A 17,669-nucleotide genomic window follows, 5' to 3' on the forward strand; every position below is an offset into this window, starting at 1 on the left:
TTTTATAAAAACAGTGTACATTTCTTTTGGAGTGACCCTCGCAGTAAATCTGAGGTCCTGTAGTACAAATAAATTGTTACATAATTAGTACAATTTGTGATTTTTGGATCGAAAACATTTTTCTCACCACTTATTTGACAACAGGAAATCCCTAATTACACCCGTATGTGTAATGTTTATTACCTAGCAAGTTGCTGTTCTTTAGTTATCTCATTCTACTTGTTTAAAATAAACATATATTGTTGCTAATAATCAAAGACCATCAGGTGCCCAATGTACTTTTCAGATCTCTTATTTCTCTGCTTCGTTTAAATTTCTGACATTCCACACTCTGTCTAGTGGAGTATTAACTCCTCGTTGGTACGGCCACGAATGGGGATATCCGTAGACATAAGCGACCTCCACAAAGGGCAGATTTTATGACCAAGCACTTGAGAAGAGCATCTCCAAAGCTTCAAAGCTGGTCGGTTGTTCGCGTGCTACTGCGGTGAGCGCCTATGGAAAGTGGTTGGATAACAGTGTGAATCCACGAGAAAGAGACAAAGTGCTCGATGCCCACACCTCGTCACAGAATGTGGAGGCAGGTCACGTGTCTGCTTTGCAAAGTAGGATAGATAGCAATCTGTGCCAGATATTGTGGCAGCGAGCAGATCTGAACATGCGGCTCTGTGGCAGACGATCAATACGTGATCACATCGTCAGTCAACACTTAAGCGAGCATGAGATTGTCGAGATTCGAACATATCTCAGTCTAAACGTGTCGCTTGATCATATGAATCACCTCATTTCTCCACGTCGAAGGTCGTGTTAGGCCATGCCGTCATGTAAGTGAACAGCTGCTCTGAACATGAAATGAACAACTTCACCGTCGGCGACAGCTGATGGTGGCAGCATTATGCAGGGTGGCCAGGCTAGAGGGATACGAAAGAACTCGTCATTTTATGTTTTTGGGTAAGTGTGAAATCGATGAGACGCTCTCCAAGATATGGCCTTCACAATTACGTGGACATTATTCAGTCACAACGGCCTTGCCGCAGTGGATACGCCGGTTCCCGTGAGATCACCGAAGTTAAGCGCTGTTTGGCGTGGCCGGCACTTGGATGGGTGACCATCCAGCCGCCATACACTGTTGCCACTTTTCGGGGTGCACTCAGCCTCGTGATGCCAATTGAGGAGCTACTCGACCGAGTAGTAGCGGCTTCGGTCAAGAATACCATCATAACGACCGGGAGAGCGGTGTGCTGACCCCACGCCCCTCCTATCCGCACGGCGGTCGGATGGTCCCGGTAGGCCACTCGTGACCTTAACATGAAGTCCTATCAATCAGTGCACGTGCGTTAGTGATAAGGCACACATACCTGGACAAGTAGGCGAACTATGCAGCTCCACGGGCGCCCCTCGACGTGATTTCCCGGGAGGTTGGTCTCTCCCGTCCCCACTAACATGGGAATATTGCCACATGTCTCCATGAGATGTTTGCAAAGTGTTAGATTGGAAGGGGAGGTTTCGCCGGCCGGAGTGGCCGTGCGGTTCTAGCGCTAGTCTGGAGCCGGGCGACCGCTACGGTCGCAGGTTCCAATCCTGCCTCGGGAATGGATGTGTGTGATGACCGTAGGTTAGTTAGGTTCAATTAGTTCTAGGCGACTGATGACCTCAGAAGTTAAGTCGCATAGTGCTCAGAGCCATTTGAACCATTTTTGGGGAGGTCTCACTGCCTGGCCCCCTTTGTCTCCCAATCTGACTCCATTGGATTTGAGTGTATGAGTGTTTATCAAAGACATTTATTACAGAATAGGGGTTCGAGATCTGGTAGATTTGAGACAATGGATCTACGCCGCAGTAGAGCCCAAAACACCTGCCCTGGCTTATGAACATGTGGTGTGGAGTACCGCTTCGACATCTGTCGAGCTACAAACTGTGTCCACATTGAACTGTACCAACATGCATAAAAGTGTTTGAGTTCGTGCGCACAATTGTGGAAGAATTAAGTTATAAACCTTCATAGGTTCTTAAGTACAGAATGGGACAAATCAAAATGACCCAGGATTCAGTGCGTTACATTGCCAACATTTTGAAACCTTTTTTGGCAGCATTAACGGGAGGAGGGAAAGACCACGATAGTGTGGAGAAACTTCCCATACAGCCGGACGAACCTTGGAACACATTTACACAGTCATCACGCCTGGCAGCCCTGTTAGCAGAGGTCAGTGTAGTCACAGCCCTAGTTGGCCACTCTGCTCACCTGATCTGTTACTGTGCGATTACTTTGTGTAGGACGACCTCAGGTCTAAGGTGTATCTCAACAACCCTCACAATTCTCAAGAACTGCAGCAGAATAGACTGCAGCATTTCCAGCAGTGCAGCTTCGAACCGCCCTCAGCAACTTTCTGACCAGGCCCCAGAAGTGTCAAGAGATGAATGTTGACCGCTTTCAACACGCTACAGTCAGGGTCGCACCGTATTTCCTTTCCTCTGCTATCTTTCTTTGTACCCCGGAACTCTGTTCTCAGGGCCTTTTATTTCCTCCACCCTGTGTGAACAAATGTATTTGTATACTTCTAGCCTAGACACCCTTTATTATGGGGGCCATCCACCTCAGATTCTATGGAACCTGTGGTAGTAAGCCACTGCTCCATAACTGAAGTCGACTGCATGAAAATTACTGCAAAACAACTGCATCCCTTCATGCCTGATATCATCCCCAACGGCAATGAGATCTTCTTGCACGATAACTGTCCGTGCCACAAGTCCAGAATTCTGTCACAATGGCTGACCTTCCGTTCAAGTCTTAGCTCCAAAATTACCTGATCTAAATCCTAATATGGAACATGCCTGGGACGCTGCAGAGCACAAGCTCCGCTCCCACAAAGCAGCGGGACCTAATTTACGGGAAGTCTTAATGATTTGATTCTTCAGAGCTTAAGACAAAGTTGTAGCACAGATAACTTTTCCACTGAGTGAGCGAGACAGCGAGTGGGCTCATACAGCATGGAAATCTTAGTCATATTCGGCTCTCAAACAGCGCCGAAAACAATATACTTTTCACGAGAGAAAACAGTTTAACTAGAACTCCAAGTGACCTACTTCGATAAATTGTACACACGAATCACACCTCGAAGTTGCTGATCAGTTTTAACGAGCTGCCTCTAGTACAAATATTTATCTGTTGATTAATAATTAATGTTTATAATCCACTTCACCTAATTAGCCAGCTCACTGTACAAAACTGCAAGTAATCCCTTCAGTAATTAACTCATGATATTACATTTTCTGATGACAAGTCAATAAACAAACGAGATTAATTTTGTTTACTGCGTATATTACTGATTAGTTTTATTTCTACTAGACAGACGGGGCGCCGTATTGAAATTCTCCGTTCTGGACGTAATTCTGAATTGGGACACAGTGGTGTCTTCATTATGAACACAATTATAATATTAGAATACATTTTCGTATGAGTTCTCGAAATGTGGTGAACCTGCAGTGATTTTTTCAAAATTTAACTTGAACTGTTGTAGATAATTTCTTCTTCATGTATGTGGTATAATTCTTACACAATGTAATTGTGACTCGTTTGTACTCCATAAGCTCTAAAAGTTGGATGGCCGTCTATGTGAAGGTTCGATACCAGATTGTCCACCTTGCTGTTTTTTGAGGCTTTTAAAATTCCTCCTTCAATATCAGTTATCAGTCTTCTGACTGGTTTTATGAGACCTTTCGGAAATTCTTAATTTCAGTGTAGCGCTTGCACCACATGTCCTCAGCGATTTGTTGGATCTATTTCAACCTCTGTCTTCCCTTACAGATTTTACCTCTACAACTCCCTCTTGTTAATTTTATGCTCTACGGCTCCCTCTTGCACCAAGGAGGCTACTCTCTGATGTCTCAAAACATGTCTTATCATCCCGTCCCTTCTTCTCGTCAGTGTTTTTCACATGATCCTCTCCTTGTCGATTCTACGGAGAAACCTCCTTTTCTCATTTCATCATTCCGAATAACTTTCAAGAGCTTTCTATAGCACCTCATTTCATACTCTTAGATTCGCTTCTTTACCACTTTTCCCACAGTTTATGATTCACTAGCATACAATTCTTTCCTCAAACGTATGTTTTTCAGAAATTTCTTCCTCAAATTAAAGTCTATTATAATACTACGAGATTTGTACAACCAGAAATTCCTGTGATAGTCTGTTTTTATAACTATTTCCTTTGTCCATTATGCGTTATCTTCCTTCCGAGGCAGCATAATTTATTCAATTCTACTTCGTATTCCACAAATTTGATGCTACGTTTTCGCTAATCTTATTTCTCCAGCTTCTCACACTTCTGTCTTGCTTCTGTTCACTCTCAGTACACATTCTGCACTCTTTAGACTGTTGATTCCATTCAATACTTCATGTAATTCTTCTTTACTTTCACAAAGGATAGCAATTTATTAGTATTCCATTATTATGTTTTCTTTTAGGTTTTTGTATATACTCCACATTCGGCAACATTGGCCGTGCCGCAGTGTTAACACCGGCTCCCGTCAAGTCACCAAAGCGTAGCGCTGTTGCGCTGGGCTAGCATTTGGCTGGGTGACCATCCGGTTTCCTAAGCCCTCTTGGTAAGCGGGGTGCACTCAGCCCTTGTGAGGCAAACTGAGGAGCTACTTGATTGAGGAGTAGCGGCTCCGGTCTCGTAAACTTGCATACGGCCGGGAGAGCGGTGTGCTGGCCTCATGGCCCTCCAGGTCCGCGTCCACTGACACCTGTGGGCTGAGGATGATACGGCGACCGGTCGGTGCCGGTGGGCGTTCATGGCCTGTTCGGGATGAGTTTAGTTTTTATATACTGCACATTATCCATCCTTCCCTTTAGACTACACATTTTTTGTAGAGAATTTAGAACATCTTTGCGTCTTAGAACGTTTTCTCTACGACGAAAAACTCTATGAAGGTGTTTGATTTTTCTCTAATCTTGTTCCTATTATCAAGAGCAATAGCAGAATTGCTTTAGGGGTACCTTTACCTTTCCTTACGCCACACTTATCGTCATGTATGAAATCCTTAGTTTTATCTCTTAATTCAGTGTAGCTAAATAATATTCAACGAGTCACGTGATAGGCTTGATGGGTGATAAATGAAGACACATGTGTAATGAATTTGTTTAAGTTATTTATTTATTCATTCTGAACGGTTAGAGTGTTCGCTGCACTGCCGCTACAGTGTGTTGATGAAGTTGCTGCGAAAACTGACGTAATGCGCTTCCTCTGGTCGTGGTGGTGCACGTGGACGTAGTAGCTTTCTGTAAAAAAACCAAGTAAAAGATTAGTAGGCTGTCAGCGCGAAGGCACCCTTAGAAATTTCTTCACCATATTAAAGGTGCTTCTACAGGAATGCAATTAAATGGTTTCAATTGCAGAAGACGTTTAATGCGGATGAACCATGTCGTAATTTGATATGAATATGACTAGTGTAGTTGGAAAGGAGGGTAATAGAAATGAAGGTGAAACTGAGCAGGTAGAGTGTACTGTAGTCGAACATGAAAGGAACGTACGAGATATGTAACAGTTAACTTCCAGATAAATCAAGTGTTCGTACAGTTCGTTAGTGCCTGTGACACTACAAAAGAATACTGCTTATCTGTATATTTTTTGCAATGTAGGGGACTGCTACATTATAGCCATGACGAAATTAAATGTAGTGCAGTAAAATTTGAATTGCTAATAAAGGACAAACGTGTAAAATTAATATGATGCTTGGCTGCATTAATTAAAGAAGAAATAACTACAAAATCAACCACGCTGTTTCCATGCAGAGATAAAATTAGAAAAATAAAGCGGAAGGCCAACAAGATAACATATCTACCACGCAGCTTTAATAATAATAAAAACTGACGAGGAAGAACGGTAATGAATAAATTGGAAAACAGATAATATCACGGGATGGGTGCAGGGCGGGCCGATATTACATAAACTTCCGAAGACATTTTAAAAAATATGAATGGAAAGTAGCTTGCGTAATCTCGTGGACGTATTCGTCACAGCACTTGGGATTACTTGTAGAAGTCCTTGAGTAATTCGAACAGAGAGGAAGAGTGATGTACCACTGCAGACCTAAGAACACGTGAAACAGCTACCGCTGTATTTCGTTCTGAACAAGAAATTAGTATTAATCATTGTGTGGTACATCTATGTGATGTTGTTAGAACACGTGTGTCACGTTGTTGAAATACTGTTCTAAGATGAATATCTTATCGTAAGCAAAATAATTTAGAAACTACTTAGGTGCCTTTTTAAACTGTAGGTGAAGGAACATATTTATGTGCTCCATCTGTTGGGCAGTCAGAATGTATAGTGTTCACCCAGGTAGCGCAGTAGCTCCAGCACTTAAACGTTCATGTTAGGACAAGAGGGAGAGAACTTGAGGTGCAAGTAGTGACTCTACCACACGAAGTGGACGTCAATGGCCGAGAGAGTGATTTACAATCAAGTGACAGCGGGTTTTTCGCAGGAATAACCGAGCGGTCTAATGCGCTGCAGTCATGGACTGTGTGGCTGGTCCTGGCGGAGGTTCGAGTCCTCCCTCGGGCATGGGTGTGCGTGTTTGTCTTTAGGATAATTTAGGTTAAGTAGTGTGTAAGCTTAGGGACTGATTACCATAGCAGTTAAGTCCCATAAGATTTCACACACAGCGGGTTTTTGGATCGACCGTTTTGTTTGTTTGGATAATTAATTCATTAGTTTGTAGTAATAGACGGAAAGTCATCGATTAAAACACAAGTAATATCGGGTGTCCCCAAGGAAGCGTTATAGGCCCTCTATTGTTCCTGATATATATTAACGACATAGGAGACAATCTGAGTAGCCGTCTTATATTGTTTGCAGATGATGCTGTCATCTTGTAAGGTGATCAAAACAACTTACAAAATGATTTAAATAAGATGTCTGTATGGTGCGAAGAGTGGTAATTGACGCTGAATAAAGAAAAGTGGGAAGTTATTCACATGAGTACTAAAAGAAATCAGCCAAATTTCGATTACGCGATAAGTCACACAAATCTGAGGGCTGTAAATTCAACTAAATACTTAGGGAACACAATTATAAATAACCTAAATTGGAACGATCATAGATAATATTGTGGGTAGAGCTAACCAAAGACTGCGATTCATTGGCAGAACTCTTAGAAGGTGCGACAGGTCTACCAAAGAGACTGCTTACACTACGCTTGTCCGCCCTATTCTGGAGTATTGCTGTGCAGTGTGGGATCCGCATCAGGTGGGACTGACGAATGACGTCGAAAAAGTACAAAGAAGGGCAACTCGCTTTGTATTATTGCGAAATAGAGGAGATAGTGCCACAAACATGATACTTGAATTGGAGTGGCAGTCATTGAAAGAAAGTCGTTTTTCGATGCGACGGGATCTTCTCATGAAATTTCAATCACCAGTTTTCTCCTCCGATTGCGAAAACATTCTGTTGTCAACCACGTACATAGGTAGAAATGATCATCACGATAAAATAAGAGAAATCAGGGCTAACACGGAAAAATTTAAGTGCTCGTGCATTCGAGAGTGGAACGGTAGAGAGACAGCATGAAGGTGGTTCATTGATCCCTGTGCCAGAGTAATTACGTAGATGTAGATGTAGATTGGGCGGGAAGTTGAATTTATTTTATCCGTAATTAGGACTGTATATTTTCAAGGATTATGACAGCTCTGAAACTGAACAGAATTTGCACGTCGCAATTCAGTGACTTTTCTTCGAGCAGTTACCACAGTTGGGCAGAACTTCTTAAAGAGCGATATTGCTGCCATCAACTCAAATTATTCTTTTTCCCTCCAGTACTGGCTGTCTTAGGCTATGGTGTCATTTTTCAGAGGTAGTTGATACGCGTGAGGAGAGACCATCAAAACTGTCCGAAACGAGCTCATGGCGGTCAAGTGTAAGACGTAAGTCAAACGAAAATGCTATCGTTTCAGAGGCCCTAAGTCAAAATTATGTTCCTAATTACGCAACACTGTTCTTAAAACTGGCATACTACTGAAGCATTACAGAGCACCTGTTCATGGCAGCATGGTATCGCAACACACCACGTTAACTTATTCTGACGAACTAAAGTGTCTACAGCCTTTGTAACTCAACGGTGCCATAAGTTCTAAATGCCAGTGATACACTCCCAGTCCAAATGGTTCAAATGGCTCTAAGCACTGTGGGGACTTAACCACTCCTGGAAAGGGAAGGAGTTACAGCATGGACATAGTGACGCAGTGTCACCAGTTTGATAGCAGTATTTGTAGAGGGATATGCTGGCTATAGTGTCAACAGTATGCAAGCTTATCCAAACTGGAAGTGGGGAGCAGTGAGAGAATGAAACACGATACCTTTCACGAGATACAGTCTGGTTGATTGGCGGACCGAAAACTGTTGTAGGCACCGGTGTCGCGGCGTACAGGCGGCAGTGTGCACTAGATAGAGCGAACTGTCTGAGGAAATTGTCCACGGTAATAGGGGTGGAAATATTCTCTACCAGAATGGACGCGGAGGAGAATCTGACTGCCTGCTACAACGATCGTGACATCAACATGGATGCAGAGAGCCAGGCAGCTCTGGAATCTCTATCGATCCGCACAGCAAGATCGAAGATCATTTCAGTATGCCATGAATCCCCTGCACGGTGAGACAATAGCAACATGGCAAAGCTGCTGTGGGTCACTTGTCAGCCAGCAAATCATTGGCAATGAACTAGTTGATAGGCTGGCCAGCACAGGTGTGGTGACTCCATTGATTGGACCGCCACTTGTCCTAGCCACCACTAACGCGACGGTTAAACAAAAACCGTGTATGTAAATTGAAGGGGGATCATTGCTGCTAGTTGCAGTGCGACATTTTACAGAATAGGCCGCGACGAGCGAAAATTTTCACCCGACCAGGATTCGAGTCCGCGGTCTCCCGCTTACTAGGGAGGTGTTTTAACCACTGCGCCATCCGTGACACAGCGTTACCGTAATTGCACCGTCTCGGTACTGCCATCGGTCGCCACTTATCCACAGTCCGCATCTTACAGATGTGGACGACAGCAGTTCCGAATGGGATCAAAGTTTTAGTAATTCAGTACACACTCTGCGACGAATAAATGTGTGCAGAGTTTGAAGGAGCTGGGGCTGGTTCGTCATGATGTAAATCTCTCCATTTCCAGTGACTGGTTGTAGCTATTGTGTGTATGATTTCCGCTTACTCACCTGCCAGTGAAGTGGTGGTCATCTTCAGTCGCCGCTTAGTGGAGAGCGTATTTGGCGATGGCGGGGGCGGCGTACGAGATGGCGGGGGCAGCGGCGTAGCTCAGAGCGGGGGCGTACCTGAAATGCAACCACAGTGTTCCGTTCATCCATCCTACTCCACAGTAACTTCATGCTATCGAATGTGGGGATAACGGTCGTAACAGTTTGAGCATGGTTATTTCTCTACAGCACAGTGACATTCAAATCGCCCCTTAGACGAAATTCCGCGTTACCAGATCAGAGATCATTACATGCTATACATCGTGTTCCGTTATATAGGTATGGTTTCAGAATCAGTATGCAGATCTAGAAGTAATTAAAAATTGTGGTGAAAACTGAATTCCATATCTGTATACAACACACGAACAAAGTTGATGAAGGTAACTGTGCCATTGTGCTTCGAAATACGTTTTCTATTTGGGGGCAAAGATGGGTATCTATTCGTCAACTGAAGTACAAAGCGTGAGAATATTTTGTTTTTAAAGAAAACGACCAACTCGAAATTCGTTGCCTACTATAGTGACATGCAAATGAGAAAGTGACTGGGCGATGCATTCTGTGCTGAAAGACATGGAGAATGCATTGAGGAATGGCCGAGTGCTCTCTCTCTCTCTCTCTCTCTCTCACTCTCTCTCTCTCTCTTTCTCTTTCTCTCTCTCTGCCTCTCTTCTCTGTCTCTGTCTGTCGTCACACTCTCCACCCATCTTTTAACTGCCAACTCTGCAGTATCCACCACATTAGGCCACGCTTCCCGCTTCTGATTCCCTACGGAAAAATTCACCTAACCCGGAAACTATCATTGTCGATTCTGAACGTAATACGTAGCATGTTCTCCTTTATGCCCACCATAACGAACACAACTTTAGTTAAATACCTTCATTGTCCTTAGACATTCATGAGAACCAGAGCTGTTCTACACGCAACCAGACGCGCACAAGACTTACAAACGATTGCACTACTGGCTATTGGCTAATACGCATCACCCCACAACCTGCATTTTTACATGCACGTGACTGTAGCTGACGTTTACAGAGTGAGTGCATTGTTGCGGTATCAGAAATTTTAGAAACGTAGGACAGATGTGCGAGACAGGTGAAGGTTAGACATGACTAGCACGCGTAATTCATACGACGAAGTGTGCCATGTCGAATGGCTGAGTCGAGCACATCCGTGTGAGGAAGGCCCTACACGAAAGGAAACTCGCCATTGTCAGTGTATCAGTCATTATGTACGTCACACAGGGCTTCTTTCTGGCCACTGTAACATCTCTCAGACGAGGGAAGTACAGCGTTCGATTTTATGTACTTCGGTGGTGGCTGAGCTTCATAGTCACACATTGCGTAATAACGCAGGGGACAAAATGAGTTTATTCCTCAAGCATGTAAAGCAGACGCAGCGAGTTTTCCACCCCTGCACCCTATTTTCATATGGGGCCAGACTTGTGTACGTCACGTGACACCTGAGGTGAACCAAACATCACTCTCATGGAGGCACCTCCCTGCCCTCCAATCCCAGTCTGGCACAGTGTTTCACAACGGCAGAAAGTATTGTAACTCAGTACACTTCGCGGCATAGTGGAAGACTCGTTCTGGTAATCATTCCATAGGCATGACAAAGCCACATCTCAGCAACATACCAGTACTGATCCCACAAGATACACAGATGAACCAAAACATCATGACCTGTTACATAGCGTCTGGTTCCACTTTTCAAACACAGGACAGCAAAGACTCTGTTTGAATAGGGTTCTTCAAGTCTTTGACAGGATTCCAGAAGTACGTGGCAGCAAATGTCAACGCACAGGTCAAGCAAATTCCCACAAATTAGGGGTAGTTTTTACGGGCACGCAGCTGGCTCCCAGTGGATACAGATCTGGAAAATTTGCTGGCCAAGACATCAGTCTGAGTTCACTATAATGCCCCTTAAACCACCGTTGAATGATTCTGATCTTGCAACACGGACAGTTATCCCGCTGGAAGATCTCATCCCCGTAGGGCTCTCTTCAAGCGTGAAACGATGCAGGTGGTCCACAATAATGTTCACCTAGTGCTCTGCTGCCATGATCGATTACCAACACAGATCCCATGGAACCCCAGCCCAATGTGCCCAATTGCGTAATTCCGACCTCACCCGCATGGATCTAAGGTGCTGTGCATGTCTCGTGCAGCCATTCGCCTCGATGACGGCGTGTTGGGACCCAACCATCGACAAGGTGTAACAAGTCTGGTGTGAGACGTGTCCGTGCGACTCTACTGGGGGGCCGAATCGCACAATTACCTAGGGTTCGGTGTGGGGCGGCGGTGGGGTGAGTGGACTGCTGTAGCCTGTTGTGGGGTTGTGTACCACTGTGGACTACGGCGGGGACGGAGCCTCTCCGTCGTTTCTAGGCATCCAGTGGAATACCATACCATACCATGGGTTAAAAGATAAAGGGAAGAATAAATATTAACTGAAAAATTTTCAGAATTGCGGAGGGTTCCGCACGGCCGCTTATTTAATGTATTTACACTGGATAGGTAAACGGCGTTGTCCGACACTTTTTCTATTTACTCTCCGTGGAAAACTCAGTGATTCTGTGTCCACCCCACGTATAAGTGACGACGCAGGAACACATAGGGGTCGTGGAACTCTTTGTTCAAAAATGGCCTTTGAACAGTGTCCTCTGAAACACTTGTGTCTACACTAGCATTGTACTCTATAGTCAGTTCTGCCACAGATAGCTGCCTATGTGAATTACACAGCGGGGCAGCATCCAATCTCTAAATTTTGTAATGAGGCATGGTCGTCCAATAACATACAGCCTACTGGTTATTTCACCGATCTTCAGTCACTTTCGATAGGTGCTCCCAGTAAAACTACACCAACAGGCGACCAGTTTCGCCGTTTCAGAAACTCTCGTTTCCAGCCGCAGGGCCAGAGCAATGTGCCTTTTGTCAAAACAGATTGTATCATTGGACTTATGCATTTATTGTAATGACTGTAAATTCGGCTCTCTTCCACTTACACTCTTTCCCTGTTGCATCATGTGCCCGCAACACTGCCAGGAGGCATTCAACCTTGCTGGGGGCACAGATCATAATGCCTTGAGTAGTCATTGTATGTAGCAAAACTTCTGTGAAGGACAGTAGTTGAGCTATGTCTGCATAGCGTACATCGTGTTACAGAAAATAATAGGGATTTCACAAGTCCCTGGTATCACAGGCAATTAGGAACTCTAAAAATTACTGAAACTGGATGGGGATTAGCTCCCATCGCCGTAATAGTAAGAGGCATTCACGAAACTTATCGAAATATGACAGTAAACAAATCAACAAAGGAAAGATGTTAATTTCCTTTATTTGTTTATTTTAGCGACGAACAAACCAGAACAGTTGTTCTGTTGAATTTTTTATATTATTAAAAAAAATGGTTCAAATGGCTCTGAGCACTATGGGACTTAACAGCTGTGGTCATCAGTCCCCTAGAACTTAGAACTACTTAAACCTAACTAACCTAAGGACATCACACACATCCATGACCGAGGCAGGATTCGAACCTGCGACCGTAGCAGTCGCGCGGTTCCGGACTGCGCGCCTAGAACCGCGAGACCACCGCGGCCGGCTATATATTATTCACTCGGTTATTTCAGTCCCCTCTAGAGCATTTCGTACTTACATTTCTTTCACTGCCGTAGTGAAGACTATTTTTTCTGATGTATTCTTGTCTCAATAGAACAGTTTTGTTTTGGAAATTTTTGTCGTCAAGAAACCTTTAAGACATGGTAATTTCATCCGTTTTACGAATCAACTGGAGGAAAATTCCTTTATGTTAGACTAGCGCCGAAAGAGACAATTATAGCGTGTGGCAATCAGTAGTGAAAGTCGAAAGCAGAATGTTATTTCTTTAAAAAAAAAAAAACACTTCGACGGTAGGAAAAATGCCAACGAGGAGTAGAATCCCAGGTTCAACGGGAAAAACAAAATCAAAATCGGTGGCTCAGTCAGTATGAATAGTCTCACCGAAAGACGCACACAAAACAGCTGTATTTGGCCAGGAAGTTTCATAATAGCACACAGAAACCTCCGCAAATTTTAAGGGCCATTCTAGGATTCCAGAAGGATTAACCTGGCTTCATAGAGAAATACAGCATGCACACTTGTTTAAGTCTCTTTTCTAAGCCTTCTCCACACAAATTCCGTCCGAACAGACCTAGTAAGGCCCAACAGTACCGACCGATCGCCACGTCGTTCTCACCCAGTCAGCGTCGTTGAAAGCAGATGTAGAGTGGTATGTGGTCAACACACTTCTACAATGGCTACAATGGGGGTGAGAGCATCTGTTTCCATTAACGCTCGGCAGAGCCGGACGATCACCCATCCAAATGCTACCCAGCCTGAAAGTGCTTAACTTTGGTGATCTGACGGAAACTCGTATTATCACTGCGGCAAAGCCGTTGGCTTTTTCCACATTTCTAGGACATTAATTAGATAGAATTAGAATTAATTAGACAGAAAGAAGGATCCTTTATTGTATGATTATATGATAGCGGAACAAACACTGGTAGCAGTTAGTTCTGTAAAATATCTGGGAGAATGCGTGCGGAACGATTTGAAGTGGAATGATCATATAAAATTAGTTGTTGGTAAGGCGAGTACCAGGTTGAGATTCATTGGGAGAGTCCTTAGAAAATGTAGTCCATCAACAAAGGAGGTGGCTTACAAAACACACGTTCGCCCTGTACTTGAGTGTTGCTCATCAGTGTGAGATCTGTACCAGGTCGGGTTGACAGAGGAGATAAATATTCAAAGAAGAGCGGCACGTTTCGTCACAGGGTTATTTGGTAAGCGTGACAGCGTTACGGAGATGTTTAGCAAACTCAAGTGGCAGACTCTGCAAGAGAGGCGCTCTGCATCGCGGAGTAGCTTGCTGTCCAGGTTTCGAGAGGGTGCGTTCCTGGATGAGATATCGAATATATTGCTTCCGTCTACTTATACCTCCCGAGGAGATTACGAATATGTCAGAGAATGTGTTAGAGAGATTCGAGCGCGCGCGGAGGCTTTCCGGCAGTCGTTCTCCCCGCGAACCATCCGCGACTGGAACAGAAAACGGGGGTAATGTCAGTGGCACTCAAAGTGCGCTCCGCCACACACCGTTGGGTGGCTTGCGGAGTATAAATGTAGATGTAGATGTAATTCAGGTCGTGTCTTGAGTCCGTGAAATGGACAGTCACCCTAGTAGTACATCTGCTGTAGCGTCACCCGATCATTAAGACTGGGTGCTACTCACCTAGCGTAGCTCAGAGCAGGGGCGGCGTAGCTCACGGCGGGGGCGGCGTAGCTGATGGCGGGGGCAGCAGCGATCGCAGGGGCGGCGTAGCTGACGGCGGGGGCGGCGGCGATCGCGGGAGCGGCGTAGCTGATAGCAGGGGCGGCGGCGATAGCGGGGGCGGCGTAGCTGATGGCGGGGGCAGCAGCGATGGCAGGAGCAGCGTAGCTCACCTGCAAGGCAACAGTACACACTATATGTTTTAGTGGACACAGCCACAAACCCATGACACAGTTTTAGAATTAGTGATGCAAGCCACCTGGGTGAAACACAGCTTGCTAAATTCACACACATGACTTCTTACAGACAATAGGTATGAGCGAACAAGTAGAGGTAATCTTATCTAAGTCTGCAGGCTTTCGTGGCCGTTGTGACTAAAGTTTAATTCCTCTGGGATGTTAGGCTGCGTCATATTTCCACTAAAATAATCGACGTTTCGACCCCTCTGCCGGGTTCTCCATCAGGATCCTCTAGCAATTGTGGACACCGGAATATCCACAGCAGAGTGGTCGAAACGTAGATTATTTCAGTGGAAATATGACGAGGCCTAACGCCCCAGAAGATCTTAACTTTAGTTAACTTTACAGATAAATAGTTTAATCTTCGTACATCCATATTTAAATTAGATGATGGTGGGACATCAGCTTTTATAATTTTTGTTTAAAGTGCCCGCCATCCATGTGGAGCAGGTATTGGCCTCACCGCGGACTTCTAGTACTCAGCCACACACAACTGATATCATCATAGTGTACAGTCCTGAAGATGGCATTGACGCAACGTCGAAACTAGTGGCCAAATGATTATGAAATCTTAAGCACAGCTGGAGGAGTTTAATTTTTAATAAAAAAAATAATAATTAGTTTAGGTAGTGACAACCAGAATCAGATCAAGATCGCATGAGGAGTCAGTGCTCAGAGATACTGTGTAATACCACGAAGTATCCGTCAACGACTGCTGGATAATACCATTGACAGGCTACTGAGTTTATACGACGTTAGTGGTACTTACGGCAGCGGGTGCGGCGACAGCAGCGCCGTATCCCAGACCCAGCAGGCCTCTCTTCTCCTGCTTCTTCTCAGGAGCGGCCTCCTTGTTGTCCACAGCCTGGGCGCAGGCAGCGGCGACGAACAGCAGAACCTGCGGCAGCAGACAGCACTTGCACTCACCATACACGTGCTCCACCCATATTACTCACTCGCTAAGTCTTACAAGAATTAAACAACAAAACAGCGCCAGTTGGTATTGTCTGCGATCTATTTGCGGCATCTGAATGTAAGTCAAATATTGTCCTAGATAAACTGTTTTGTGTCACTGATGGTATTGCCAACCAATGGATAACGCCATATCTAACCAAAAGAATGCACAAAGGAGTATCTATTAATTCAACTGCTGTCCTACGGGCCCGGGTTCGATTCCCGGCTGGGTCGTGGATTTTCTCCCCTCAGGGATTGGATGTTGTGTTGTCTTTATAATCATTTCTTCCCCATCCGGCGCGCAGGTCACTCAGTGTGACGTTGAATGTACTAAGACCTGCACCTAGGCAGCCGGACCTGCCTTGCAAGGGGCCTCACAGCCAATGACGCCAAACGCTCATTTCCATTACCATTATTCTAACTGAGGAGGAACGATGCATGGTGTGCCACAAGGCTCAGTCTAAGGACCGTTATTTCTCCACATGCACGTAAACTTTCTTCCATCTAATGTACAACAATCAGAACTAGTTCATTTCGCAGATGACACTAATTCTGTAATCAATTGAAGCAACAGAAGAAATGATAAACAACTTCCTTAGAAGTATAATTGACTAGTTGCCTGGGAATGGTCTCGTCTTCAGTTTTAAAAAGGCACAATCTATTCACTTCTGCAATTCAAGAGGTACCACACCAACAAGTGCAACACAAGGTGAGTAAACAATAATTAGGGTGTAAACTGCAAACTCTTATATGTCCATACTGATGGGAATACAAGCAAGAAAAACTTATTTTAGGACCCCTAAAACAACTTGGTTCTGCCGCATTTGCACTGATAGTCACTGCAAATCTTGGGCAGACACAAATCAGTAAGCATCTGCACCTTTTCAGTCAATAATTTCTCATGGAATAATGTACCAGGGTAACGCATCTTTCAAAAACAATGTATTCAGTGCTCAAAAACGTGCTGTAAAGATAATATGTGGTGCTCGCCTACTACCAACTTGTAGACATCTATCGCAGGAGTTAGGTGTTTTGAATTGCGCTTCACATTACATTTACTTCCTGATGAAGTTTGCTGTAAGTTATGCACTGCAGTTCAAAAGGGACGATGATGTACATAAATACAGTACTGGAATTTAAAAAATGGCATTCATTACTACACATCAATGTAGTATTTAACGCAAGAGGGGTGCATGATGCTCCAGCTAATATTTTGACCACTTATCCAATGGTAAATGTAAATGTCGTGTGGCTAGGGCCTCCCGTCGGGTAGACCTTTGGCCGGGTGCAAGTCTTTCGATTTGACTCCAGTTCGGCGACTTGCTCAACGATGGGGATGAAATGATGATGATGTGGACAACACAACACCCAATCTATGAGCGGAGAAATTCTCCGACTTAGCTGAGAATCGAAACGGGGCCCTGAGGATTGACATTCTGTCGCGCTGACCGCTCAGCTACCGGGGGCGGACACTTATCCAGTGATATAAATGTTTGGCAGACTGCGAGGTAAATATTGAAATGAAGCTGAAAAAATTTTCTCCTCAACAACTCCTTCTATTCCATATAAGTGTCTGTGTTATTGTAATGTGTACAAGATGGTGGATAGAAACTATTAAATGACATCTGCATGTCTTTCAAAAAATAAAGAATGAAACAATACACTTGTAAATGATCAGAATGCAGCCATATTTAGAAAATAATTCCTGTTGTGAAATATAGTGACTCCATCCACATCATTAAGATTTATCGTGTAAATGGTTCATGGAACATGAAACTAAATAACGCAAGGTCTGTTATTGCTTGAAATAATCATTACATTCAGTCGATCGCATTCTTCGAAACAATCGATTCATAGTCCTCTAAAAATCTAAATCTATACTTGGCAAGCAATTATACGGTGTGTGGTGGAGG

General features: G+C 44.4%; 1 protein-coding gene across 1 annotated transcript in view; it reads right to left on the reverse strand.

Moving 5' to 3' along the window:
* Positions 1-5,141: 5,141 nt before the first annotated feature.
* LOC124550692 (cuticle protein-like) overlaps positions 5,142-17,669 on the reverse strand; it is an 80,878-nt gene continuing 68,350 nt past the window's right edge. The window contains exons 5-8 of the mRNA XM_047125416.1: positions 15,572-15,700; positions 14,525-14,736; positions 9,221-9,337; positions 5,142-5,284 (exon numbers count right to left, since the gene is read on the reverse strand). Of these exons, the coding sequence (XP_046981372.1) occupies positions 9,256-9,337; positions 14,525-14,736; positions 15,572-15,700 (423 nt within the window). The 3' untranslated portion in view covers positions 5,142-5,284; positions 9,221-9,255. The remainder of the gene's footprint in view (positions 5,285-9,220; positions 9,338-14,524; positions 14,737-15,571; positions 15,701-17,669) is intronic.

This window comes from Schistocerca americana, chromosome 9 (genome assembly GCF_021461395.2).
Source record: "Schistocerca americana isolate TAMUIC-IGC-003095 chromosome 9, iqSchAmer2.1, whole genome shotgun sequence".
Classification (NCBI taxonomy): domain Eukaryota; kingdom Metazoa; phylum Arthropoda; class Insecta; order Orthoptera; family Acrididae; genus Schistocerca; species Schistocerca americana.